The sequence below is a fragment of the Thermobia domestica genome, chromosome 11, assembly GCF_964235325.1.
Source record: "Thermobia domestica chromosome 11, izTheDome1.hap1.1, whole genome shotgun sequence".
In the NCBI taxonomy this organism is placed as follows: Eukaryota; Metazoa; Arthropoda; class Insecta; order Zygentoma; family Lepismatidae; genus Thermobia; species Thermobia domestica.
The window spans coordinates 90,426,904-90,454,099 of NC_137464.1; the positions used below are offsets into that span (position 1 = coordinate 90,426,904).

General features: G+C 34.3%; 1 protein-coding gene across 1 annotated transcript in view; it reads left to right on the forward strand.

Annotated features, from left to right (window-relative positions):
* Positions 1-27,196, forward strand: part of amon (prohormone processing protease amontillado) — an 851,181-nt gene that overhangs the window by 474,054 nt on the left and 349,931 nt on the right. The window contains exon 4 of the mRNA XM_081730809.1: positions 11,375-11,483. Coding sequence (XP_081586935.1) covers positions 11,375-11,483 — 109 coding nt within the window. The remainder of the gene's footprint in view (positions 1-11,374; positions 11,484-27,196) is intronic.

A 27,196-nucleotide genomic window follows, 5' to 3' on the forward strand; every position in this document is an offset into this window, starting at 1 on the left:
TGGCCGAGTTTGGCAGAACATGAAATTGTCAACTGTTGAACAAGTACTCTCGCCCTATATTGTATATTAGTATATAGATAGCACTAGCACAGATTAAGATAGGACAGGAAAGATAGGGAAGATCTTTCGATCATTCCATATGATCTGTGGTGTCAGCAGACTTCAGTTCTTGAAAATGTACAGTTCTTGCATTATTGGAAATAGAGCGCCTAAATCCTATTTCTCGCATCAGAAGTAACAGACGTAAATGTGTTTTACGATTGTTAAAGTAAACACACCTTTCTTTAACTAAAAATAAGTCAGTTGAAGGGTGAGATTAAGAAAGATCAGGGAGAAACAGTTATCCCTCCTGGGTTAGAGATTTATATAGCATTTATCAATATAATAGTAGTATATAAGTGAAAGATTGCTATTGAAGGTGACGAAGATCATGCTCAGTGCCGTGCCATGGGGGTGGGCAAGCGGTACAACGGCCCCGGGCACCGAAGTAAGGGGTGCAAAATTCGGGAGGAAAAAGAAAAGGAAAAAAAGGGGAATGAAACACATATGCACATGTGGGCATGTGCACATATATGAAATGAAAGAGGAAAAAGGAATAAAAAGTGCTCAAAATCAAGGAAAAGCAGGGACTTTTAATAATTTTCTCACCTTTCGCGGCTGGTCTGGTCTGTCGACCTCACTCACATGTACGGGGGTGCCGTCGTATATTCTCGCCCCAAGCGCTGATTTTCCTCGACACGGCACTAATCCTACTGAAGATTTCGTAAACTAAACTATTGATGTGTATGCAATGAAGAAACCAAGGCTAATATGCTTGATTTAGAATCAGAAGTGCGAGAAAGAATGATAACATTTTGTTAAGATATTCCTATGTATTTTTGTTTTAGGACAAAATATATTTGAGTTAATTTAGATCTCTTTAAGAACTTCTACATTAGTAACAAACAGTAACTACTGGATATATGAAATAATAACAAAAATAGCTACTGTAAATAGCAGTTAAAGTTTAGTCTAAAATATTTTTGCCAGTCTTTATTTAATGTTTTAGATAAAATTAAACGATTGTTTTTTTCAAAACATTATAATCCCATATATAATATTTATCAGCAATTAGTCTCAATATTAGGTAAGATGTGCATGTGAATGGAATTGTTAAATATGCTGCTTTCTTGCAAAAATACAGAAATACAACCCTCCCCCCGAGGAGTTCACATTCCCCCCCGGCTGAAAATGTCTGAATTCAACACTGCTTGCAATCCCTCACCCACTTCCCGTTTACAGTACCAAGATTCCAAACTATGATTAGATATGCTTTCTACAAAACTGGATATTTGCAAACAGGACCTGGCGTATTCATAACACCTGTCAACTACTGCTTCAATTTCAATACCGACGACAGCTGTGACGAGCCCGATTGCCCATCTTTATTGTTTTTCAAATGTGCCAAATGTGCTGTTGTCTCCATTTTTGTATAACCAGTCAATATCTCAAACTGTATTGGCCACTATTCATTTCATTAGATGGTGTGCGTCAAGAGTCATATGTCACATAACCCCTTTCCCATATATTCTTCTTGCGCTAATTCCAACATGGTGGCTTTTTAGATGTCCCCGATGATTCACATTGCGTCTATTCAGAGGAGCTCTACATGCACTCCTCATATCCAACATTTAACCTCAATCCCTCTACTCCTTTCAAAATTAACATCACATTTCTAGACAATTTCTATATTTGCACTTTGTAATCACTTACCTCCCACCCTGTATACGGTCTGCCACTAAACACCCTCTTTTTATTAGGGATGGTCAAAACCAGTTTTTTATAAAAACCGGAAATCGGTTTCTAGAAAAACCGAAATCCGAAAAACCGAAATCCGAAAAACCGACATTTCTGTTTTCTACTAAACCGGTTCAGTTTTTCACCGAAACAGGTTTCGGTTTTTTTCAAAAAACAGTTCGGCTTTTCACCGAAACCAGTTTCGGTGAAAACTTTTGGAAACCACATACAACTATTTCTGTGGAAACGGAATCCGTTTTTGGAGAACAATGAAACACTATTCTGGTCAGAAATAGAATCAATCTTGGAAAAAACATCCGTAACAGGTTTTGAAGAAAACCGAACACGGATCCAGTGAGAAACCGAAACCAGTTTCGATTAAAAATGGTTTCGGTGAAAAACCGTTTTTTAATTTTCAAAAATCGGATTCGGTTTTCCTTAAAACCGAAAACCGAAAAACTGTTTTTTGTGCCCACCTCTTTATTTGTTGCATTTGGTGCTGAATCCAGTGCTAGCAATCATTTTCAGCAATTGAATTCACCAAATCGGAATGTTCCCTTGTGAGAATTAGATATTTTCCAGTCATAACTATACGAAACTTTGAATACAGATTTCGATTCTCAGAATGATAGTGTCTATCACATTATATAAAATGTGACTTATTAAAGTACTCTTGAATAATAATGTTGCAATTTTCATGTGAATATATTTTTTTAAAAATATTTTTTCATATTTAATTTTACTGAAAACTATTGACTGTGTGCGAAAACACTCCAGAGTGAAAGTTGTCAGTTTTTTTTTTTTTTCAAGTAAAAGATCGTAAGAAATTTCATGTCTCTATGTGTCACTATTATAGTATAATGAGTAAAAGTATGGTGGAATTCGACTGAAAATTAATGGTTTGTTTTTTAAATTTACACGAGGAAGACAGATATGGATTTCAATTATCAGTGGCGTATTTACGATTTTGTTTCGGGGAGGGCTTTGCTAAGTTTCGGGGGGGCTTTGCCTGAAAATGTGAAAATTCTGCAAGATATTTCATATACTTTACTATAGTAAGTAAGATTTCGGGGGGGCTTAAGCCCGGAAGCCCCCCTAAATACGTCACTGTCAATTATGAATGTGCATATTTCTAATAATTAAATTCCCTGTTTGAAATCACAGTAATAAAGACAGTGTGAAATTACATTCAACCTTTGTAACATTTAAAATTGTTTTCATTGTTGCAAACTATGATGTTTCTACATATCTAATGTTGAAAATTCTTAATTTTTTCTTTTGATTAATGTCTATACAAGTGAGAAATCTATAACAGAGGAATATCAAGACTAAAGATCTGACTGTGCATCATCTGCCAACAAGAAAATGATAATGAGACCGCTGATAATGGAAGGAAAAAGCAGTTCTATTTATCTGAAGAATTGCCCGATTTTTTGTGCTCTCTACTCGTAGATAAGTTAAATAGTTTTGTGTATCAAATGAAATGCTAACTTTCATATATCCTGAAGGGACAACGTACAAATCCAAGTTAGAAATTCAAAGGAGTGCGAATGCAACTTCAAATCCGGGAAGAAATTCGACAGGAGCGAAAAGATCAAATGATCGTTGTATTGAAGTGTTAGAAAAGACCGGAAAATGTGTTAATCGAAATTGTGTTACATCTAAAGGATACAGCAAGTTACATCGAGTGTATGAGCGTAAAAAGGCAGAGAACATACTAAGGGCATCTCATTGCTACAAAGGCAATGTCTGAGCTTGCGTGTGTACTAAGAATGACGCTCCTAGGTGTATTTGCGTCGAGTGTAAAATGTGACGAGAAATATGTACGTAAGTTGCTAGATTTGAAATATTGAAAGAGATACTACATCCGACGTATCAAATCCTAAGGAAGATGAAGCGTAATGTGTATTTCAACGTTGCATGCTGAATTTAATAATGGTAACTTACCTTACTGAACACATCTAATTATTAAATCGTAAAATGAAGCTGTTATTTGAAAATAATTTGGTGATCAAATTTGCTTCATCTATCTTTCAAATAAAATTGTAAATCGTATTTTTTTTTTTAGCTCATGCTAAGGTTGACTACGTAGCAGAGAAGATTCTATATACAATTAAGTCGGCTGCTAATTAGCTATGGGATGAATGCATCTGCTATAACTTCAATTTGAAAGAAAAACATTGGGACGCTGATTATTAATTAACTACGTGAATCCCACATGTTTATGAAAAAGCCAGACCGCCGGAGTGGAATTTGTTTTCAAGCACTCTATTTCCTACTTAATCCAAATCAAATTGCCTTCATTTGAAATGTGATAACACTTTCCAGATGGTGTACTGATTAACACATGATGGTACCAAAAAAAAAAAAAAAAAAAAAAAAAAAAAAAAAAAACGTGTGCATGTAAGCGTTGGTCAAATAGTTCAATTAGTTACACGTGCTCGAAAACTTTTATTGTGAAGGTAACCGTTTTGGTGTATGTATAAGTTATGAAGAGGCATGAATCATGTGTTTGGAAGTCGAATTATTCACCTAAGTGACAATAATCGAATATCTCTTCCATTAACAATAGGAAAGAATTCTATTTAAAGCTCTATAGATAACTCCCGTCATGAAGACTGTACTTTATCGGGTATTAGAAGAAATGGCGACACTGTTCTTGTAATTTCCCAAAATTCCTTGTCACACTTATGAAAGCATAGTTGTAAGGACCGAAAAATAATTGATTTATTCTCTAAATAGATACTAGACGTCGTTCTTTATCGACTATCCTTCCATAGCGTAAGTTAATTCCATTTCTAAAATCGAAGAGGTCGAAACTGGTTCGTGAATTGGAAAAGTAATTTTTACAACAATCTCTTTGGTGAATCGATTCGTGCAGGTACATGCTCTTGTAGTGCATTTCACGACTTTGCAGAAAAATCCTCCCTGCAAAATTATGTTTTAAGACCTTTCATGATTACATATTACAAGTATGGAAAGAAAATCATGACAATAGCTGAATGACTTGACATTATCTTTGACTTGTATGATGATGGAAGAATTAGTTACCGTAAAAGGCTTTGTTGAGTAAAAACAGACTCTACTAGAAGTGCTTTACCAACATATGACACACCATTTCAACGATGGAGATGAAACATGGGCGTCCGAAGGTGGAGGCAGGGTGGAGCCCGGGCCCCTCCCTGGCTCTCAAAAATATATATCTACGTAATACAGCAAACAATGTACGTTAAATACCAGAAATATCAGAAGTAATATAGCAGCCATGGAGATAGCCCCCGCTCTAGAAAATTTTCTTCGGGCGCCCCTGAGATGAAACGATTCTAAACTTCAGCACCTAACAAGGCAAACTTTATTCATACAGTGAATGATGGATACCGTAAAGAAAGAAGGAAAAAAAAACTACATTTAGTGACACATCCTGAGGATAAAACCAAAATCTTTCAATAGACAATTCAGGAGCACATGAATAACTACATCTTTATTGTAAGAATGAAGAAGCAGATGTTCGACACTTTCTGCATATTTCAGATATAGAAACTCAAAATCAGATTAAATATGTACAGTAGAGCGTCGATTATCCGAACGTTGGTCAACCGAACGACCGCTTAACCGAGCTGTGTACTCGCTCGCACCTGTTACTCTCCCACCCTACCGTCCATCATCCCCCTCACTCCCAAACCAAGTTTCCCACAGTAGTCGCCGCACTGAGCCACCGCTGGCGGAACATTGCTTCTAATGGGGCCTTCATAAGGCGCTGCTGACCGGCCAAGCCGCCAGTCGCTTTGTTTCAACAATCAGCACACTTCTGTCGGTTTGGCACTGGCTGTAGAAGTAGCGGCAGTATATATATTAAGGGCCCTTAATACTTCAGTACTATATATTCCTACTAAAATTGCCTTTGTACGTTACTTTGTAATACTTAAAAAGATGCCTGTTTTTATGAATAAATTTACTGTACAGTACTTCTTTTTGGCAAATAAACATGTATAGTTTGATTATCCGAACAAACCAGTTTTCCGAACACCCATGTCCCCCAATTACTTCGGATAATCGACGCTCTACTGTACTTACGTATGTTATTGATAACCCTTTGCGCCACTTTCAGACAAGTTGGAAGACATCAAGTATATGAGAACTCTGGGTGATGTATTAAGTTGGCAAGACGACAAAAGCAATATCCGTACACACTTTAGCAATTGAAATATAAGAATCAATTAAACATACGTTCTTCGTGTTCTACATGTTTTGAGTGGGTGTGATACGACAAATAAAATCATTACGAAACGCTCAGCTCTTAAAACTACAAAAGAAGGTGGTCATCTCTGCCTGCAAAGGTTTGGTGAAGATGATATCAGTGACAATATGACCTAAAAAGTTTCTGGTTTCAACCACTGCGTCAGATTTCAATTCATTTTGTTATATATTATATAAAATAATTCTATAAAAGAAAATATGAAACTTTCTTTTGAAAACATTCTGTCACCATCTACATCAATTCATCTTCATAATAAGACGTGCTTACTTTCAGTGGAAATATAACGTCGCCTATGTGTCTAGATCCAACTAATTTGGATGTATAAAGACTAATTACTTACTTTTTCCAGAAATCATGAAAGAACTAGTGTTGCCATATGACAATCCGAAGCCATACTCATGCCAAAGATTGTTATAGAAGCAACATGTGCCCATATCGTGTAGGAAAAATACTATTTAGTGAATTTTGTTTGCACTAATTCTTTCTGAGTTTCCAATCAATTACGAACGAACTATGAAATGAAACGAATGAAATTAAAGCCTAATACCTACATCCGGATATTGTAACCAATGCGAGATATTACAGGAATAAATTGAATGTAACTGTATTTTACTTAAGAATATGAGAGTAATTTTTATCTTCGAAAGCTTTTACGCATAGTGAATGATTTTGCATAAAATTAAAAAAAAAAAACGTAAAAAAATAGTTTGAATATTCATATGTAGTTTCCAACACTGTTACTCAAAAGTACCTTAATGGGACACATTTTGTCCAATGTGATAGGTATGATATTTATGCATCTCCACCTTTCATGAATTTCTGATCGAAAAATATTTAATTTTGAGTGTCAATTCGTGCCATATCTTACATAGTCTATTGTGAAAAAACAGTGGCCGATAGAGACGTACGACTTGTTGCATTCTCTTATTTATGAACACGATATTTTTTCTTGAATGTTTGGGAGTGTTATTACGTGTGGTTAATAGTTTTCTTTAAAATTTGGAAAACGTATAAAATGTAATAAAAAAATAACGTGAAAATTTTACATATAACTTCTAATGTACTCACTCAAAGTCACTCAAAGGTATTCTTTCTTAGGTAAATTGCACATAAAATTGATAACCAAATTACTTATAATTTATGTAACATTTCCCGAATCTGTTGCGTATGTTTCTCAAAATTAAAACTATTTATTGATTACGTGGTTTTGCGCCACTTTTAATGTGCAATATACACAAAACCGACAAGATTCAGATCGTGTGACCAAATTTTTGTTTCTTCGTGCAACTATGCCATAATTATCTGTGAAGTCAAACTGAAAGTAGATCTTTATGCACACAAGACCGCTCTCCCATCACTACGAGTATAAATGTTTTATTATTATTATTATTATTATTATTATTATTATTATTATTATTATTATTATTATTATTATTATTATTATTATTATTATTATTATTATTATTATTATAAATTTTTGTGATAAACGAAGTCAATTTAAATGAATTACAAATAGATTCCGAATAATACAGCTGTGTTACATCGTATAATATAATATGGTTGTGCAGATGTTTGTTGGAACCAATTAATCGTGTTATGCAAAGTATTCCTGTATTTGCAAGCACAGTCGATCTACGAAATTATAAACTAAAAGAACATACTAACATACTACAGAATTTATTTGGAATTTCTCTCTTTTTCTTGAAGTGAGCATAGAGAGCTTCTACCATTTGATTCAATCGGCATTTTGTGTATCTGTATGTCTGTCCGTCTGTATATTCCACGATAACTCTCGTGAAACTTATCCGATTGTAATTAAACTTGGTATATCTTCCACCAACCTTCCGAAATAAGTCTATTGTGTGGGATTGCAATCCATAAAGAATGAGTGGCAAATAGGGGTCAAAGCTATTCCCTTGCTGCATCTTTAAACATATACATACAATACAATTTCGCAGGGTACACTAGGTAAACATTATTTGATTTTGACAATACATACTCAAAGCGAGCGAAGGGGGCGCGGTGGCTCCGTGGTAGAGCGTTCACCTCTGGTGCTTGGGGTCCCGGGTTCGATCCCAGCCTCCGCCAAGTGAACTTTGTGGTGGACAAACACCGTGCTTGTGGGTTTTCTCGGGGTACTCCCATTTCCTCCCACTTTCTTTATTCCACCATTTCACTCATCTCTCATCATCACTGTCTCCTTTAGCCTAACCGGCATAACCGTGGGACGTAAATCTAGAGATTTCATTTCATTTCATTTTCAAAGCGAGCGAAGCAAAGCTTCTAACACTCGACTCGATCAGCATTTGTATTTCTGCCCGTCTATTCCATGATAGATCTCGTAAACCTTATCCTATTTTAACGAAATTTAATCTAATATGCCTTCCTTCAGCTTGCAAAAATAATCACATTGTTTGAAGTACCGCCTTTGTCTAGCCGAAAGTTAGTTGTTGGACAAACTAAAAATAAAGTTAAATATAAACAATTAGAAATTTTAATTAATTATGAAAAATGAAATGAAATCTGTGAGTTTTACGTCCCACGGTTATGCCGATTAGGCTAAAGGAGACGGTGATGATGAGTAATGAATGAAATGGTGGAATGAAGAAAGTGGGAGGAAACGGGAGAACCCCGAGAAAACCCACGCACACGGTGTTTGTTTAATTAATTATGGTTTTAACCCATAGCGTACAACGATTCAATCACTTAGTTGTTTCACTATCATTCAGTTCGCTTTATCTTATACCTACTACTCTGGTTGATAAGATATAAACTTGGGACGTTAAATTGTTCTATTATTTTAAGGTTTGATTGTTGGATATATGCCAATGATACATGCCAATGGTATATGCCAATAGGTAAATGCTAGACAGTTAAAAAGAACCAGTTGAGAATGCACCAAGAGCATTGCCAGAATGAACTTAAAAAGAAATATTTTTATTAATTTCCAACAGGATTTATACCAATTGTTCTATGTACACTCATGTCCAAAATTATTGCAACATGTCTATAAATATGCTGTTATAGGAATATAATTTGATAACGAATTCGCCCGGTATTTCTTATAATGTTAGTATGTGTACAATCGCCAAATACATATATGTGGCAAATTTCATGTCAAAAGAGCAGTAAATAAGAACAAGAAAACGAAAATAAAACTTTCTTCTTTATTTAGCAACATTTTGTTTTACTCATTATAATTCTTTTCCCATGAAATTTACCACAAATATACATATCCTGATTATACACATAATATCAGTATTAAAAGTACCCTGCAAAATCATTATCAAATTATATTCTTACAAGAAGATAACTATAGATATGCGACAATTATCTTGGACATGAGTGTACTTTATTATTATACTCATTAAACAATTCTTGTGATATATCTATCCATTTATAATTTCCTTGAGTACTAATTTTTTCCCACATTTTTTGTTTAAGACTTGTGTTAAAACATTCTATGATATGTTATTTTACAAAGACGTGCCCAAAATGGAGGGCTCAAAATTGATTTTTTTTTTCAAAATATCATCTCTCTCTCTATGACATGTTTCCCGAGATATGACTCCTTAAATCTCCTGAAATCCGAACTTTTTAGCCAGTGGTTCCTGGGAAACAGTGGTCAGTTAGCCAGTGCCCACCGGTTACTATTTGGTACCAAAATGTTCATCATCCTCTTCGTTATCAATTAACACCAATACGATCTCTCTATGACTTTCAGTTTCCGAGATATGGCTTCCTAAATCTCCCGAAATCGGAAATTTTTTGGCCAATATCTCGGGAACGGTAAGAGTGACACGAGTGAAGGAATCACTTCTTTCAGATAGATTTTTTATACTCTATCGAATGAAGGGCTCAAAATTGAAAAATTCCCGAGTAACAGACACACACACATACACACACACAGCAGGCACGTACCAGGATTTCGTGAAGGGGGGTCCGTGACATGATATACTGTGGTCATCACACCAGTGGCTCGATCATTCTAAACTATTTTACTGGAAACACATACTGGTTCGTTTAGCCAGTAAGATAATCTCGAGTAAGATAATAAAAAAAAGTATTGAAAATGATTTTACGTTCCCCTCTGTTCATTCAAATATATAGACCTCAACTATTATAAAAGGTATATATTCACTATTATAAAAAGTACACTCATGTTCAAAATGATTGTCGCATGTCTATGACTGTCCTCTTGTAAGAATATAATTTGATAATGATTTTGCAGGGTACTTTTAATACTGATACCATGTGTATATCGGGAAATGTATAGATCCTATTGGTGGTAAATTTCATAGGAAAAGAATTATAAAAACGAAAATTGGAGTAGGTAAAATGAAATGTTGCTAAATGGACAAGAAAATTTTATTTTTGTTTTATTGTTCTTATTTACTGCTCTTTTGACAAAATTCGTTATCAAATTATACTCCTACAACAACATATTTATAGACATGCGACAATAATTTTGGACATGAGTGTACAAACTCAATAATGTCTTGTAAAATATTTTACAATATCTGCGTTCCTTTTTCTGTTTTATCAAATATTAACAGAACTTTCTTTTCACATAAATTTTTGTTTTTATTATTCCTTCAACTACTGTCTGTTCCAAATGACAGATTAAAGGACTAGTAGAAAATTGTTTTTGAAATAACATGTTTGATACTGCAAGGATGCGATGACGAAATTTATGATCAAAAATGTCCACACTGTTACACAACCGGCATTATGCTTTCAGAAGCTTGAAATCTCCCTGACTAGTAGCAGAAATTCTAAGAATTGCGTAACTTCCGGAAATTTCAAATTCCCTAACTCTTCCAGGATATCCCACTCACCTCGCCACCATGTATTGCAAGTAATACAAATCTCCTCATAAGAAAGAGTAACCAAAAGCTTTCTGTAGTTTTTTTTTTTTTTAATTTTTAACGCCCATTCTTCTTTTTCTCATTTTATTTCGTTTTATCCTTCCTTAACTTTTTCATTTCTGGTCTCGAAGGGGGGTCCGGACCCCCTCCCCCTTGCTGCGTGCCTGCACACACACACACAGAGAAAGAGAGACAGAGAATTCAGTCACAAACTTCAAGTTCGTTGAAAATTACATTGTCTCGCTTCTTTATCAACAGTCGTTGGAGTTTACAAACATCTATTTGTTAATGGAGAAACAGCTCTGTGTAGAAGGTAATGATTGTCAATGTTACTTTGTATGAAGAAAACATGAAATACCTTTCACACAAATCTAATCTGATAATTATATCTTGATATGTTTTTTTATTATTATTTTAACATTAGTTTGACAATAACAAGAGTTATAATTCCCTTTTCCTGTGTATCTTTCAGAAAAACACTGGTCAAAATGGAGGCAAACCGAAGTTAGATTTAAACGTGGAGGCTGCTTGGGCGCAAGGGGTCACGGGAAAAAATGTCACAACAGCCATTATGGATGATGGTAAGTATTTATCCAATAAATCATTGTATTTTCACATTATACACTTAACTTGTAACTAAAAGGTACAATTTATTAGTAACAATTGGAGTTGATAATTCAAATATTTATGCTGCACTTTATTCTTTCATTAAAGATTCTTTTCAATACAATTATACCCTGTAGACAAATGTTTTATTTTATTTTATAAAATTAGTGATGCAAGTGTGATATGATGAAAGGATATAGTTAATTATGGATGTTTATTCCACAATCTCCATGACGCAAACAGTAATGAAACCTTTCGAACCCGCTTGATAGAGAATAATTCTAAATCTAGAAAATTTTGGTAATTGATCCATATACTTCTCAGTGGCCCAATTTGTACTCTTTTGAAATTTTTATAAGGTGCAACTGAATGAGGCATCTAAACTTTCAGTAAATAATAAATTACCGAACAGCAAACTTGCCAAAATTTAAATTTAACTCTGTAAGTTTCTTGGAAGGGAGTCTACTGTCAAATTTTGAAAGACATTACATTTGACTAAAACCATAAAATTTATAGACATGTAATACACGAACTTTCAAAAATTTAACTTTATACAACATACAAATGATCAATTTTAGAGGAGAAAATATCCATCTAAAAATTTAAAAGAGAAACCGCACATGTTTCTTGGATCAACATTTCTAGAAGGCTAACAAAGAGTGCAACTTCTTTTTACCTAATTTTTCTCAACTCTTGCAAAATTTCAACGACCTTACGGTCCTTCATCATGGTCCTTTGTGGTCCCTTCTATTATTAAATTTGAATGACTCATACCACAAGCAATACAATTGATTCAAAAACAGTATAATGATTGATCTTTATTTTATTAATCATAATTATTTTAATACCTCTATTCTTAGTTTTAATTGCAATAGCGTGCTAGCATATTTGTCACGGCGATCATTTTCTTGAAGAAATTTACCGCGTTGACAGAAAATAGATACAGAGGTTAGTTCATTTATATTAAGCAGGAGTCAAGTGCAACTGTACCACGCATGCGCAATTCATCGCCATGACATTGCCACGAGACAGGCAACAATATCTTGTTAATCATGCAGTACGGCAATGTGTTCGAACATAGTCTGATGCCGCCGAAGCTGAACAGATACTGAGAGGAGTTCATTGTGGCACTTTCCGATACTAATTCCAAGCCCTCGCGCATCGTAGAAATGTATCAAATGTGTAATTTACGTGTATTTCATCCCACTGTAAATTGTATTAGACGGAAATATGCGGCACTGAGCAGTATTCCTAATTTCCCTGTCATAGAAATTGTACACTCAGCAAATTAAGGAAAACTTTATTTAAAAAAAAAAAACAGAAAATTGTGTATTAATCGACGGAAATGTTCTTAAGGAAACCTACGAACGTTGGTACTGGGTCCTGAGACCCACAACGATGCGAGCAGCTAGAAAACTGTCTCCTGTTAAGAGTACCCCGCCGCTTTTGCGTGTGATTCGACGTATGGTCAAATGTGGTAAACATGTCAGAAAAAACGTTCATTTTAACGGCATTTTTTTACGACATTTGGGCAATATGTATTTTTAGAAATAATGAGACTGTGCTGAACGTGAATGTGAATGTTTCCAAGACGAATTTACCTTTCTTATGACCCAGTCAAAATGTATCGCCGTGTGATATATTATTTCCTACGTTTTTGTTGGTCAACAAAGTCATTTGTGACCTTCAAATTACAATCCAACACCCGAAGTGGTTGAAACCACCATAACAGTCAAGATGGTGATCAAATTCGACGAGAAATAGAAGTGCTATATATTAGAGTGCGAGACATGGTTTCCCATGTTTTCAGGGTCAATGATCTTATTGTTGTTGCTTAAATTCTGATTCTGGCACCGGAAGTCCTCAAAAAGTCAAGATAGCTCCCAAAAATGGCTCAATAAGGAAATATTTGCAATTTAAAGCAATAATAGCATAGATTCCCTTTGGAATGGGTTGAATACATCATTGATGGTGTATATCATTCTCCCTTAACTCGCCTTTCCTTACACAGAGGTGAATTCACCCACAACCTATATTCCCAAATTCTTCTCCAATACGGGAAAGATTCTGTAATGTTTCCATATACCATTTGAAAGATCTTGAATTAAGTTACAAAAAGGTCATGACGAACGAAATTAGGAGTTATTATTGCAGCAATTTGAAAGGGAGTGAAAAACATCAAACATACCTTCTAATGGTAAAGATTTAATTTCTACTTTGAGCCTCAGAATTGCAAAGCAAAATACAATTTACGTCCGATTTTATACATCGACAACAATTGTACTTTCCTGTGATTTGCATATCAGGTCTTCTAGTTCATAGTCCTCTCCGACTTTTTTTCGAACCCCACTCACACATATCCAACATGGATCCAAAGGCTGAAGATTTCTTTGGAACAATCTATACACAAAGAGCACTGGAGGATAGCTTTCTTCAGGTGGTGCAACAGAACATTACATGTCAGTGGAATATTTTCAACTAACCTTTTCCAATGTTGGCAAAACTAAATACCGTGTCAGCTGTAAAGGCATGGAATAAAAGTAGAGGGTCTGAAACTCTTTGAGAAACATTATCCTTCAACAAGTGGACGAAAATGAGATGTTTGGAGGGGATGGAAAATAATCGGAAAGACCTACGAGCCCTTCTAATCAGCTAAAGTAGAGATCACTATTCACAAGCTACAGGAACTAATATCATGCAAATCAAAGAGAGGTGTAATTGTTCGCGATGCATAAAATCTGACGTACTTTGTTACACTTTGCTTTGTAGCTGTAAGGGTCAATGTAAAGATTAGATCATAACCACAGAAGATATGTTTCTTGTTATTTATTACCTTTCAAATTAGTGAGGCAATAACTCGTAAGCCGTTCGTCATACAAAAAATCTAAAATGGCCTTGTTTGCATCTTAATTTAAGATCTTTCAAATAGTATACGAAAATATTACAAGATCCTGTGCGTAACTTTAGAAAAGGGTTGTGAATGTAGGCTTGAGGTGAATCCACCTCTGTGTAAGGGAAGATGAATCAGAGGAGAATAATATATATCTTAATGATGTATTCAGCTCATTCCCAGGAGAAAACTATGCTATAATTGATTTTGATTACAAAATTTTCCATAAATTGGGCCATTTTTTGGAAGTGATCTTGAGTTTTTGAGTACTTCCAGTGTCAGTATTAGAATCAAGCAACAAAAATGAGATCCTTGACCTTGCAAACATGGAAACGATAATTACCTCACACTGTAATATGCAGCCCCTTTTATTTATTTATTACCGAATTTGATCCCCATATGGCTTTCATGGCGATTTCAACCACTTCTGGTTGTCAGAATGTATTTCTTTACACCGAAAATGTAGGAAATGTCACACACACGGTAATACTTACAGCTGTCATTTTAGCCGCCATTTTGAATGTCGGATATAAGGAAGATTAATATGTCTTGGAAACAATCATGTTCAACAAAGTCTCATTATCCCTAAAAATACATATTGCCTAAATGTCTCAAGAAATACCGTTAAAATTGTTTTAGAGAGGGTGTTCCTGAAATGTTTAGGGCTACCAGTATATCACTCACTTTCAAATTTTCGCTTTTGTAACTTCTTAACCATTCGTGGTACAAAAAACGTTACTGGACATTTTTTAAAACTTAATTTGAAGATCTTTCAAATGATGTGTTGAAACATCACAATATTATGATTGGCAATGGAGATATGATCATTTAAACGGACCATTTGTTCTCGACGCGGCGGACATTTTGATGACGTAACCACATGGGTTGAGTAAATGACATTGCACTCCCGGGAGTAGGGATGTGCGATACTTCGATATATCGATCGATCGATCGATATTTTATGAATATCGAAATTTCGATATTTTGTAAATATCGAAATCGATATATCGGTACTTCGATATTTTCAATATTTCGATATTTTTCGATATTTCGATATTTTTCGATATTTCGATACTTCGATATTTTTCGATATTTCGATATTTTTCGATTTTTCGATACTTCGATATTTCGATATTTTTCGATATTTCGATATTTTTCAATACTTAAATATTTCGATATTTTTCTATATTTCGATATACTTCGATATTTCGATACTTCGATACCATTCGATATTTTGATAATGGAGGTGGTCCCCATAATTACTAGAAAACATGTTTTAATTACAAAAAATAAATATAAAAATGTTGCGTGCAGTTTGCCCGTAAATAGATGGCTGAGCACCGCAGATCAATAACTGATATCAAGGCATATTTTGAGTTCTATACTGAAATGGCTGTAACATATTCTGTGTGCCAAACATGATCAAAGCCCAAACAATATAGTCAACATGATGCCAGAATCGAGAAAATGTGGCGATCCATAAGGGCGCATATAATCTGCAAGCCTTATCATTAGTTTTCTCGAAACTTCCTTGATGTTAGTCAGTCATCTGTGGCGCTGAGCCGTTCAAACACGACATTGTGTAACAGGAAAAGAGCTGAATAATGAATACCTGCTGTGTTTATAAACTCTGGTATAATTGGATAGAATAGATATATTTATACAATATTCCAGATATATTTATACAATTTCTACATACTACTCCTCTTATGTGGTCGGAAACGCAAAAATTACGTGAACCAGGGGTGCCCACAGAGGGGGGGCTATAACACAAACTGCGTCATTGAAATATTTGGGGGGGATAAAAATCTATATGAATATGTTTGAAGGGGTGTAAAAATTAATCAAAAAGTAGATTTTTTCATGGAAGAACACCTACGGATAGACAATTGGGGGGTGCGTCATGGACATAAGGGGAGGGGCACCACTGCGTGAACTACAACTAAACTTGCACACAAACTTTTATAGTATACATACTACGAATCTTTGTTTCTTACAATTGAGTATAACTGGTGAACAGGAAACTTATTGAAGTGAGTATACAAGAGAAAATGAGATTTTCGTAAAAATAATTCTCACCATCGTGATAGTAATAAGAATTTAAGTAAATGCTCAAAACTTGCACTAAATAGGAATTAAGATAAACTTTCTCTTCCTTACACAAATCTCATTAAAAAAGAAAAAAACAATAATGTTATACCACCGGACTGGATAAGCGAAGTCTTACTTAAATGTTACAGTGCTATCTTTAAAAATTACACAGTACTCTTCTGAAATCTAACATGTTTTTGTAAACCTGACAATATTTCAATTCTTTTTTAAGAATAGGTAATAAAACCTTACCAATTTTTATTTTGTAAAGCATCATACAATTATCATATTTGTCATATTCAAAATATGTTATGACGTGTTCACAACTTCAAAAAACAAATATTTTAATATTTATAAAAATGATAGCTACAATTTACTATATACCAAATAATTCAATCAGTTCTGCTTAAAGAAATTAGTGATGTAATATAGACAAATAAACTTGCATGTCAGTATACCATTAGTAATGTGAGGTGGAAAATTTTCCGCTATATTTTTCCAGAAAATTTTCCGTTCTAAAAAATATCAGCAATCAAGTAACAATTCATCAGTAATCATAAAATTAGTTGAATTCATGTACAGAAATGTAAAAAAGTGGAAGTTCGTTTAAAGAATCTGAAAATTTTCATGGCTCAGATAATTTTCAGTACTATGTAGGAACAAGTGAAACAATTTTTCATGAATCGAAATATTTTCTGTCTTATATGGAAAAATTGTAGAACTTTTTTTGAGTCGCAAAATTTTCGTCATTTTGAAGCAAAGAGTAAAACAACTTTTTGTGAATCGGAAAGTTTTATTGCTCTGCAGAAACAAGTGAAAGGAATTTTCATAGATCGGAAAATTTTCATCACGATGTAGAAACAAGTGGAAAAACTTTTCATAAGCCGGACAATTTTGGATATTATGTATAGTGATGTTAAGTGGAAAATTTTCCACTATATTTAACTGTACATTCAGCTACGAAATTGAATTTCTGTAGAGGAAAGTTAGTCAGCAACAAATTATAATTTTCCAATTAGATTTCGGGAACCGGAAAAGTTTCCAATATTTCAAGTTGGGAAGTAAAATTTTACACAATGTTTCTCTCTCTCTTTTCATCTGCGAGCTCCTTCGTTGCTAAGCGGTTAGCATACGCGCCTTTGGCATGGAAGACCTGGCTTCGATTCCCAGCAGGAGCTCATGTAGTTCGGTTCACGTTAATCAGTTGGTCCCGTCTTATATGGTCTCGCTGCTGAAAGGGACGTTAACTCAAAATCAACTCAATTCAACTCCTCTCTCTCTCTCCTCTGTGTGTGTGTGCGTATGTGTGTATGCCAAGTGCAGAGAACATGACTTCGTAGAGTACAAATATCCCATTCTATTATTTAAAATTTCAATTTATTAAAAGTCATGAATGTTTTCCGATTCATAAAAACATACTCCACTTATTCATATATCGTTGTTTAGCCATAAAATTTATTGGTAATAAATATTGTCTTAAAAAGTTTCATGAAGTGAAAATCTAATGATTTTTCATTTCAAGAATGTTTCAAAAACTTGAATGCGTTCTTCCCTCAGAATCCACCTTTGATCTTACAATATTAGATTTCGTCAGTTTAATACGCATAAGACTGTTTTCTCATAGCTTTACTACTTTTATAGATTTACATTCTGTAACATTTATAAATAAGTAGATATAATAGAGGGATAAGGAGAGAGAGAGACAGACACAGAGAGAGAGAGAGAGAGAGAGAGAGAGAGAGAGAGGGAGAGAGAAACACTACGTAAATTTTTACTTCCCAACTTGAAATATTGGAAAATTTTCTGGTTCCCGAAATCTAATTGGAAAATTATAATTTGTTGCTGTCTAATTTTCCTCTACAGGAATCGTATATCTCAATGTGCAGTTAAATATAGTGGAAAATTTCCCACCTAACATCACTATACATAATAGCCAAAACTGTCCGGATTATGAAAAGTGTTTTCACTTGTTTCTACATCGTGATGAAAACTTTTCCGATTCATGAAAATTCCTTACATTTGTTTCTACAGAGCAATAAAACTTTCCGATTCACAAAAAGTTGTTTTACTTTTTGCTTCAAAATGACGAAAATTTTCCGACTCATAAAAAATTCTTCAATTTTTGCTTACAAGACACAAAATAATTCGATTTATGAAACATTATTTCACTTGTTCCTACATAGTACTGAAAATTGTGAGAGCCATGAAAATTTTCAGATTCTTTAAACGATCTTTCACTTTTTAACATTTTTATACATGATTTCAATCAATTTTATGAATACTGAGGAACTGTTACTTGATCACTGATATTTGTTAAGAACGGAACATTTTCCGGAAAAATATAGAAGAAAATTTTCCATCTCACATCACGGCTAAACAACGATATAGGAATACGTGGAGTATGTTTTTATGAATCGAAAAATTTTCCGGAAAAATATAGAAGAAAATTTTTCACCTCACATCTGACGGTTTGCCTTAGCTGACGGTTAAGAGATATCGAGACATTTTATTAGAACTGGCCCTGAAAGTGGCTGGAAAGCTTAGAAGCAAGCACTGTCATATGCCCTACTTTCTAATATCCATAGCATTTTTTTCTTCGATATTTTTCGATACTTCGATATTTTTCGATACTTCGATATTTCGATACTTCGATATTTTCGATACGTCGATATTTCGATACTTCGATATTTTTCGATATTTCGAAACTTCGATATTTCGGTACTTCGATATTTTTGGATACTTCGATATTTAGATACTTCGATATTTTTCGATATTTCGATATTTTTCGATATTTCGATACTTCGATATTATCGACCGATATATTATCAAACCTTCGATATTTCGATATTCGATATATCGATCGACTTTCGATATTTGGTCAATATCGAAGTTCGATATTCAAAACCGGATATCGCACAGCCCTACCCGGGAGTTTCTTATACTTTTATGTGTACCATAAGCACTCTGCAAAATTTCATACTGGCGTTCGGAGGTGAAATATTTTTTACACTAACTCCACCAAATGGAAGATATCAGAATATTTGTATATTGAATATACTAGTTTTTAAAAAGTTCTGTAATATCAGATGACAAATAGAGGTCAGAACAACTTTGCAACACATCCAAAATGTTGTACTTAATCCAAAATTTGCAACGTACTATATGTTTGAAACCGTAATAGTAAATTTAAAAATCGATATAGAAATGTTTTAAAAACTTTGAAAAAGTTGAAGTTTGTTCCAGAAACAAACGTACTTACCTTAAGCACCCGTGATGCTTTTTCAATTATTATTGTTTATAGGCTTAAAACCTGAAGAAGTCACTCATAATTACCAAGATACTAAGCTAACCGATCCCGTGGTCGGTGGATAATTGTTTTTTTTAGAAGAGCACAGATTAAAATTTGTGCTTATGTGTGAGTTAATTTCTAGCGTGATCTGAGCACCACTTAATGAAGATAAAGAATCATTGTTACTTTTGTTGTCTAGGTTTCTCTTTCAACAAGACACTCTTATCCCTTATCGCTGTTCTAGTGGCTAGCGTGCTCTCCGTTGCGAGTCCTGGGTTCGATCCCCGGTTTGAGAGCATTCAAATTTGAACGATTATATTGGTTCAGGTTTTATCTTCAACTGTAGGTCCACGTATCATATACGGCATCAGTGCTAAACTTCAACAACCTACAACATTAGCAAAAACGCAGTTTCTAGCCCTAATATTTTGTAAGTTAGTATGTGAGTTTTCGTTCTTCTGTAGTATAAAGAAGATATGAAAAAACTGGAGTTGTAAGTTTTGGGTTTCGTGTTTACCTCTTTATTCAACACCGGAGTTATGAAGGACAGTATCTACGATTCATGTTTACTTATAATCATGAGCTGGGCATCAATCTGGTGCAATTGGCTGGTGCATAGACTATCCTAAGACCAACACTCTCAACATTGGCCGTCACTCACCACATGAACACATCTTCAAAAGAGATTGATTACAAGACCACGCGTGGAAAACTGAAAGTTATTGAACTGAAATAAAAAAAATGCATAGGAGAACTCGCTAATTATGTCTTCATTATATAGATATTTTCTCTAACACAATCAATTATTATTCCTTTTATAAAAAAGTAATCATTAAATATCATATTAGAATACGCTACTGCCACTACTAGCAGTATAATTGTACCATCTTCTGAATTGAAACGTATTTCAATTTGATTTGAACCATATCCCAATAGAATGTAGATTGTAGTCGAATATCTTTTCGAATGTAGTCGAATAAGGCTTTCAGTTCTCGAGTTATGGGCGGTCAGATTTACGAAGAAAAAAAAAAGTTGTACACCAAAATCATCCAATCAGGAACTAAACGTTGAATGAGAACAGATCTTGATCTGCTATAAAAGAGTGTAAAATATTTTGTGTAAAGTTTCAGTTTCCGAATTATGGTAGTCAAATTTTAAGTAAAAATTTCAAAACTAAAAAGTCATGCACCGAACTCATTCGTTCGGGATGAATCTTGGCATGATCTTTACTTGCTAAAGAAGCATGTGAAATAATATGTTGGGGGAAAAGAAGGTGGATATTGGTTAATGAGCGGTAAAATTTTAGATCATATTTCCGAAGCCGATAATAATAATATCAAAAAATACAGGTTGGACCACCGGAAATGGGACATCTAAAGTGGCAACACTGTCAAACTGAAGGGCATGGTGACGCTAGTTGTCATGCTGTCTACATCACAAAGGTCTGACATTTAGTTTACCATGAGTCCTTAGCCAAAGCACGTTTAAGCAGTGGAAGCGTGTGTTCGCGAGAAGAGTACAGTTGCTGTTCAGCGAGAGCAGCGACGTAGAGAGGACCGACATTAAAGTGTGCCAGACAGGAAAGCAATTACCAGGTGGGTGAAAGAATGGACAGAAACTGGTTCTGCCGTCGACAAGAAGCATGAAGAACCTTCAAGAACAGTCCGGACACTAGAAAACATCAATCGTATACCCCAGGCTTTGCGGCAAAGTCCGCTCGTCGCCATACAAGAATACTACACATGTTGCGAACATCAGTGCGTCGCATTTTGAAAGAAGACCTACATTATCATCCATACAAGACACAAACTGTGGAACAGCTACGACTGGTTGACAAAAAAGCTTAGGAAATACTTTTGTGAACTGTTTTCAGACACTCTGAATGACGATGAAGACTTACTGGACAACCTTATGGTGTCTCATGAGACGAATGTGTCAATAAACAGAATTTTCGTTATTTGTCGAATACAAATTCTCAAATCCTCCATGAGACTCCTCAGTACAGCTCTAAGATTGTAGTTTGGTGTGACAGCAATGTTGTTATGGCCTTGTTTCACCCACCTGGTAATTGTTTTCCTGTTTGGCACACTAAAATGCCCGTCCTGCTCTCGTCGCAACACCCGCTGAACAGTGATTATACTCATCTCGCGAACAAAGGCTTCCACCGCTCTAACACGCATGTGCGTAGGTCAACGACTTATGGTAAATTAAATGGAAAACTTCCGTGATGTAGATGGCATGGCAACTAGTGGCATCATGCCCTTACGTTTGGCAGTGTTGCCACTATCAAGTGTCCCATTTCCGGTGGCTCACCCTGTATTTTTTTATATTATTATTATTGGCTTCGGAAATGTGATCTAAAATTTTACAGCTCATTAACCAATATCATCCTTCTTCCCCACAACATATCATCTTATTTAGCAAGTAAATATCATGCAAAGCTTCATCCCGAACGGATGAGTTCAGTGCATAACTTTTTGTTTTCGAGTTTTTTTTTAACTTAAAATTTGACCATCGATAACTCGGAAACCGAAACTTTAAACAAAATATTTCACACTCTTTTATAGCAGATCAAGGTCTGTTATCACGCAACCTTTAGTTCCCGATCGGATGATTTTGGTATACAACTTTTTTTTTTTTTTTTTTTTTTTTTTCGAAAATCTGACTGCGCATAACTCGAGAACTGAAAGCCTGCATAACATAATATTTCATATGGTTATATAACAGACTAACGTCTAGCACCATCCTAAATTTGAATCCCGATCGGATATGTTTGATTGAACTCATCTCGGCGGTAACAGTTGATAACATACATATCACAAAAATTTTAGTTCTGTGAATGAACAAGGCGTCAATCCTCTTTTCCTTCTGTTCAAGGTGAAACATTTTTGATTTTCATGTATAGATATCAAGGAAGGAGACAGTGACATGCCACTCTGGCGAATTTTACGCACGTACAAGGTGACAACCTGTAGTTCATTCACAGAACTAAAATTTTCTTGATATGCGGGTTACCATCTTGTACACCCGAGGTGTATAACGTCTGTAATTTAATCAGGAGAAAGTCAAATTATGGACGTAAAGAAAAAAAATAAGAGACTAAGCTTCATGGGCAAAATTAAACAAATAATTGTTTATTTATTGTATATTGAATACAACAGATATATACGCATTGACAGTGTTCAGCAGTTTATGTAAATGATTGTATTACTTAATATTTGTTCTTCGTAGTCAAAGAGTATATATATATATATATATATATATATATATATATATATATATATATATATATATATATATATATATCAAATATGTCTATTGTAGGGCATTTTATTTGAACATTATTATATATTGTGCATATTCTCCTAATAGGCGATATGCTTAGTGTATTAGTACTACACTATGGTGGTTCATGAAATGTTTGTAGCCGTGAGCAAATTTCCTGTTCGGAACATGAAGGGACGTTTCGGACAATAATATTGGCGAATCTATTATCTCATAATGTATAAGTTTATGCCCCCCCCCCAAAAAAAAAAACAGAAGGAAATTACCTCTTCTTGTTTCAAAAGAATGTATTAATAAATAGCTTGGTAAGAGTTCAAGATATTTTTCATATCGAGGATAGATCCCCGTGTTTTTACATATTAAACAGCGTGGAAAATTTGATTGAATTGTTTCTAATTCTTATGTATATAGCAAGGAACATTGTGCATGGTAATGAAATGCCACAATATTCGTAATAGTTCGGAATGAATGACGATCTAGTAACAAAACAAAAGGTGAGCAAAGGGTAGGATCGAATGCCAGTTTTGATTCTTTGCCTATGAACTTTTCTGTTTTGTAAACGTAAAATCAATAAGTTAATAGTAGTAGTAGTAGCAGTTCTAGTAGTAATAGTACTAGTAGAAGTAGCACAATACTGGTAGTAGTAGTAGTAGAACAAGTAGTAGTAATAGCAGTAATAGTACTAATAGTGGTTATATTAGTAGTAGTAGTAGCGGCGGTGTTGGTAGTAGCAATAATAGTAGCGGTGATGGCTGTAGAAGTAATAGTAGTAGTAATAGAAGCAGTAGTAGTAGTAATAGTAGAAGAAGAACTAATTACATTTCTTACTTCTAATGTGGGATATTCGATTCCATCACAGATGGAATTGAACCAAATTTAACTATAGGTCTTATAGTCTCGTTTTCAAAACAAGATATAAAACTTAAGAAAAGAAAAAAGAAGAAATGCAAATTATTTCATGTCCATATATTCATTCATACTCCAGTAGAAGAAATTCTCACGACTCTTACTTTGTAATGGCATAAGGAAAATTTTAATAAATAACATGCAATTTCATATCACCTTTTTGTAGGAACCTGAACAATGGAAATCATGAACCTAGTCAACTTTTTCATTTTCATATTGTTAATAAAACCTAGAGCAATCATCACAATAAAACTTTGACTGAGTTATACTATTATTTAGTGTATAACGTTATTTCCATTGACAGAGTTATAGAAATATTTTAATATAAGGGTGTTAATGAACTATACCGACAAACTGTAAGAGGTGATTCCTCACATGAAAATATGAGAAAAACTTCATATGGACATATGGCGAAAAGTGCATAGTTTCAGAGCTATTGCTGTCCAAAATCACTAAAAAGTCAAATTTCAACAGGCCCCATTTCGAATTCCAGAAACTCTAGATGGTGGTCCCAAAGGAAGACACGCATACACAATCCAAAAGTGCACATTTCGTAAATTTTCAATAGGTATATAGGGCATTCCTTACACGGTGTAATTCTCAGATATGCTCTCAATAGTTTTCAGATATACCCTGATTTCAAGGAGGATTCAAAATAGGCAGAAGGTAAGCCTTGACAACAATGGATATCCAATGCTTTGAAGGGAAGTCGGAAGTGTGTTCGGAATAATGTGTGATGCGATGCATTTTGTCAAGTTAAATTTCACGTTTTCTTCACATACAAGCGTGAAAGAAAACCTTGCAGCATGCGTTTTCCCGAGTACGAAAAGCCATGCTGCTGACGATCCTTAACACTTCTGACATCGCGCCAAAGGATTCTGTGTTCACTGCTATCAAGGCTTAGCGTTTTAATACTTTGGGCTAATCATAAAGTCAGACCTTACATCGAAATTCGGTTGATGGCATGTCTGAGAATTTGACCCTGTATTGGATACTTTGTACACCCACTGAAAATTAATGAAATATGCATTTTTGGATTGCGTATGCGTGGCTTCCTTTACACGGATAAGGACCACCATCCATAGTTTCTCAAATTCGAAATAGGGCCTGTTGAAATTTGACTTTTTAGCGATTTTGGACAGCAATAGCTTTGAAACTATGCACTTTTCCCCAAAGGTCCATATGAACTTTTTCTCTTATTTTGATGTGAACAATCACCTCTTACAGTTTGCCAGTATAGTTTATTAACACTCTGTATAGAGTTATTGTTATTGATTGAGTTATACAAATGTGTTAATATCTAATATAATACTATTGGTTAAAATGTTCAAAAAATTTAATTTCTGTTTTTACTACTGACTGATAGATCAGTCAATGAAGGGTCGAATAAGGAAAAATATGGTAGAAACCTGGAACAAATTTTATTTTCTTTATAAAAGTGTCCGTAACAATGTACTAATTTTGCACCCTTCTACCATCACGAATTTGGCCGCAATCTTGGAAAAATGGAGCCAAAAATTAGTTTTTTTTTTTGTAAATATCTCGCATGAAATGCATTTTAGAGAAAAACATGTTATTACAAAAAATATTCTACATTATTTTCTCTACAAGAAATATCCTCTTCACTTTTCTCTAGAATGCACCATTTAGATGCTATAGGTATGGCTAATTACGCATTTATTTTTCAACAACACTTTGTAGCAGAATCTTAACGAAAATTTTCTGATGCTCTTTTGTTTTAGTGATTTTTATAGAATAAAAATTAATATATTTTTCATTAGTTGCAGGTGTGACTAAAGATAAGTAATGAGGTGTATTGAATCTTCTATGTTCAAGATGTCGTTAGTTAAACTGAATGAAAATTGGCATTCTTCCTAGTTAGCTTCAAGGTAGTTTAAAGCATAAGCCATAGCATCTGAAGCAACATTATGTTTCGAACGTCGTCATTTTATTCCAGAAGAAATCTTGTAGAACTTTTTCATGCATGAGGAAACGTATCTGGCTTCAGCAGCTACTAAATCACGAACATTGCCAATCCTAATACCCGCTTCTTTGCCTCAGTCGTCATTTCTTCTGTCGGCTGCTTCCATAATAGAATCTTTAACTTGATCGGTTCCGACATGATGTACACTCTCACGCTCACTCACAAGCTTTCTTACTCTGTTTCTTTAAAAATTAATCTGATCTACATTGTTCACGTGCAGGCTTCTGAAAATTAAATCTTAGTACTTCTGACCTAAGGATTATCGACGTAGATGATGAAGTACGTCGTTATATCAAAGCTTTGCTACTTCTTGCTTTTGTGCAAACTTTTCGGCACTTTTCAGTCCCCTAAGTTTGCATTCCTTTCCATCTTTCACTTTAATACTGTTGTCTACTAATATTTTCAGTTCCTTTTCTGTTACTATACACGTAACACCCTAACTGAGAAGTTTCTCACAGATAAAACATTTTTTAGCTGACGACATCTTGAACATAAATGATTCAATATACCTCATTACTTATCTTTAGTCACACCTGCAATGAATGAAAAATATATTAATTTTTATTCTATAAAAAAATCATAACAAAAACATCATGACATATAAAAAATCAAACAAAATAGTATCAGAAAATGTTCGTTATTCTGCTACAAAGCGATGCTAAAAAATAAATGCGTAATTAGCCACATCTATAGCGTCTAAACGGTGCATCCTAGAGAAAAAATGAAGAGAACATTTCTTGTAGAGAAAATAATGTAGATTATTTTTTATAATAAGATGTTTTTCTCTAAAATGCATTCCATGCGAGATATTTACAAAAAAAACTAATTTTTGGCGCCATTTTACCAAGATTGCGGCCAAATCCGGGGTGGTAGAGGGGTGGAAAATTAGTATGTTGTTACGGACACATTTATAAAGAAAATAAAATTTGTTCAGTTTTCCACCATATTTTTCCTTATTTGACCCTAAATTATTCCTTATTGATTGGCCTATGAATTATACATTTTTAATATCTAAACTTTATTATTATAGGTATGAGTATTTAGTTGTAGAAGGTACTTACTGATCTGTAAATTTTCTTCTCAACGTGCAACATACAAAAGTTAATATTTCGTAATACAATCCCTTGAAATGTATTCGCAATTGTTGTGACTGAATGATGGTCTAGCAACAAAACAAAGGGGGAGCAACAGGTCTTTCCCTAGAAACCCACATAGTATTGACAAATCCTATGAAAGAGACAAA